The sequence below is a fragment of the Frankliniella occidentalis genome, unplaced genomic scaffold (genome assembly GCF_000697945.3).
Source record: "Frankliniella occidentalis isolate FOCC.00 unplaced genomic scaffold, Focc_3.1 Scaffold607, whole genome shotgun sequence".
In the NCBI taxonomy this organism is placed as follows: domain Eukaryota; kingdom Metazoa; phylum Arthropoda; class Insecta; order Thysanoptera; family Thripidae; genus Frankliniella; species Frankliniella occidentalis.
This window is the reverse complement of record NW_026267723.1, coordinates 12,993-13,846: the sequence shown is the minus strand read 5'-3', so window position 1 is coordinate 13,846 and position 854 is coordinate 12,993. Positions and strand designations below refer to the sequence as shown.

General features: G+C 62.3%; 1 protein-coding gene across 1 annotated transcript in view; it reads right to left on the bottom strand.

Moving 5' to 3' along the window:
- Window positions 1-6: 6 nt before the first annotated feature.
- The window catches only part of LOC127751611 (uncharacterized), a 10,417-nt gene continuing 9,569 nt past the window's right edge, over window positions 7-854 (bottom strand). The window contains exon 2 of the mRNA XM_052275397.1: window positions 7-803. Within this exon, the coding sequence (XP_052131357.1) occupies window positions 18-740 (723 nt within the window). The 5' untranslated portion in view covers window positions 741-803 and the 3' untranslated portion in view covers window positions 7-17. The remainder of the gene's footprint in view (window positions 804-854) is intronic.

The following is an 854-nucleotide window of genomic DNA, read 5'->3' as shown; positions in this document are numbered from 1 at the left end:
AAAAAACTATTAGTGGTTCATTGAATATGGATCCAGTCCTGATAGTCTGATCTGGTAACGTCATCATCCTCGTCATACTCCACTTCCCAATCCCATTCCCACAATGTGTTGTGGCAGCCCTGCGCGCAGGACCCACAGGACTCGCGCTGACCCTTGAGGCAGTACGGTGTTGTGAAAACACTAAACTTGAGCGCCGGATTGACCGACAGCAGGGTCTGGACCGAGACCTTGTGGCACCAGTCGTGGGCGCAGCGAGCGGGCAGCCACCTCATAGGGCGCAACTTGAGTTCCCGCAGGGCCGGCACAGTCTCCGACGTGATTGTCAGCAGCAGCTCGTCCGGAGGGACATACACACTCAGTTCGAGGTGCCGCAGCGACGGTAAAGAGGGCAGCGTCCTGAGCAGCGGCTGCAGCTGAGGGAGGAACTCGACCCCGTCATCGTCGTCTCTGTCCTCGCCCTCGCAATTGTTGTCGATCTCCAGCACCTCCACGGCAGACCGTCCCGACCACGCCGTGAGTGCCTCGACCAGAGCGACGCCGACGTGAGCCGAGGTGCGGGCCGCCGGGCGGTACTTTAGGGTGAGCTCGCGAAGCTTGGAGGCGCGCCGCAGCATCTCCGTGGCCCCGAGGACTCCTTGCCGCATGTCGGGGGTCACGTGCAGCGTCACCTTCGTCAGCGACGGACCCAGGGTCTCCATGCCGGGGAGCAGGGAGCAGGCGAGCTCCCTGAGGTTGGGCATACAGGCGGGCAGTGACCCCGTCGAGGTCGTGATGAAATGGAAGGGTTCTGTGAGGTTGACCACCTCTAGGGTAGCGGCGTGCCCCGCCAGCACCAGGTCGACGAAGGGCTGTGA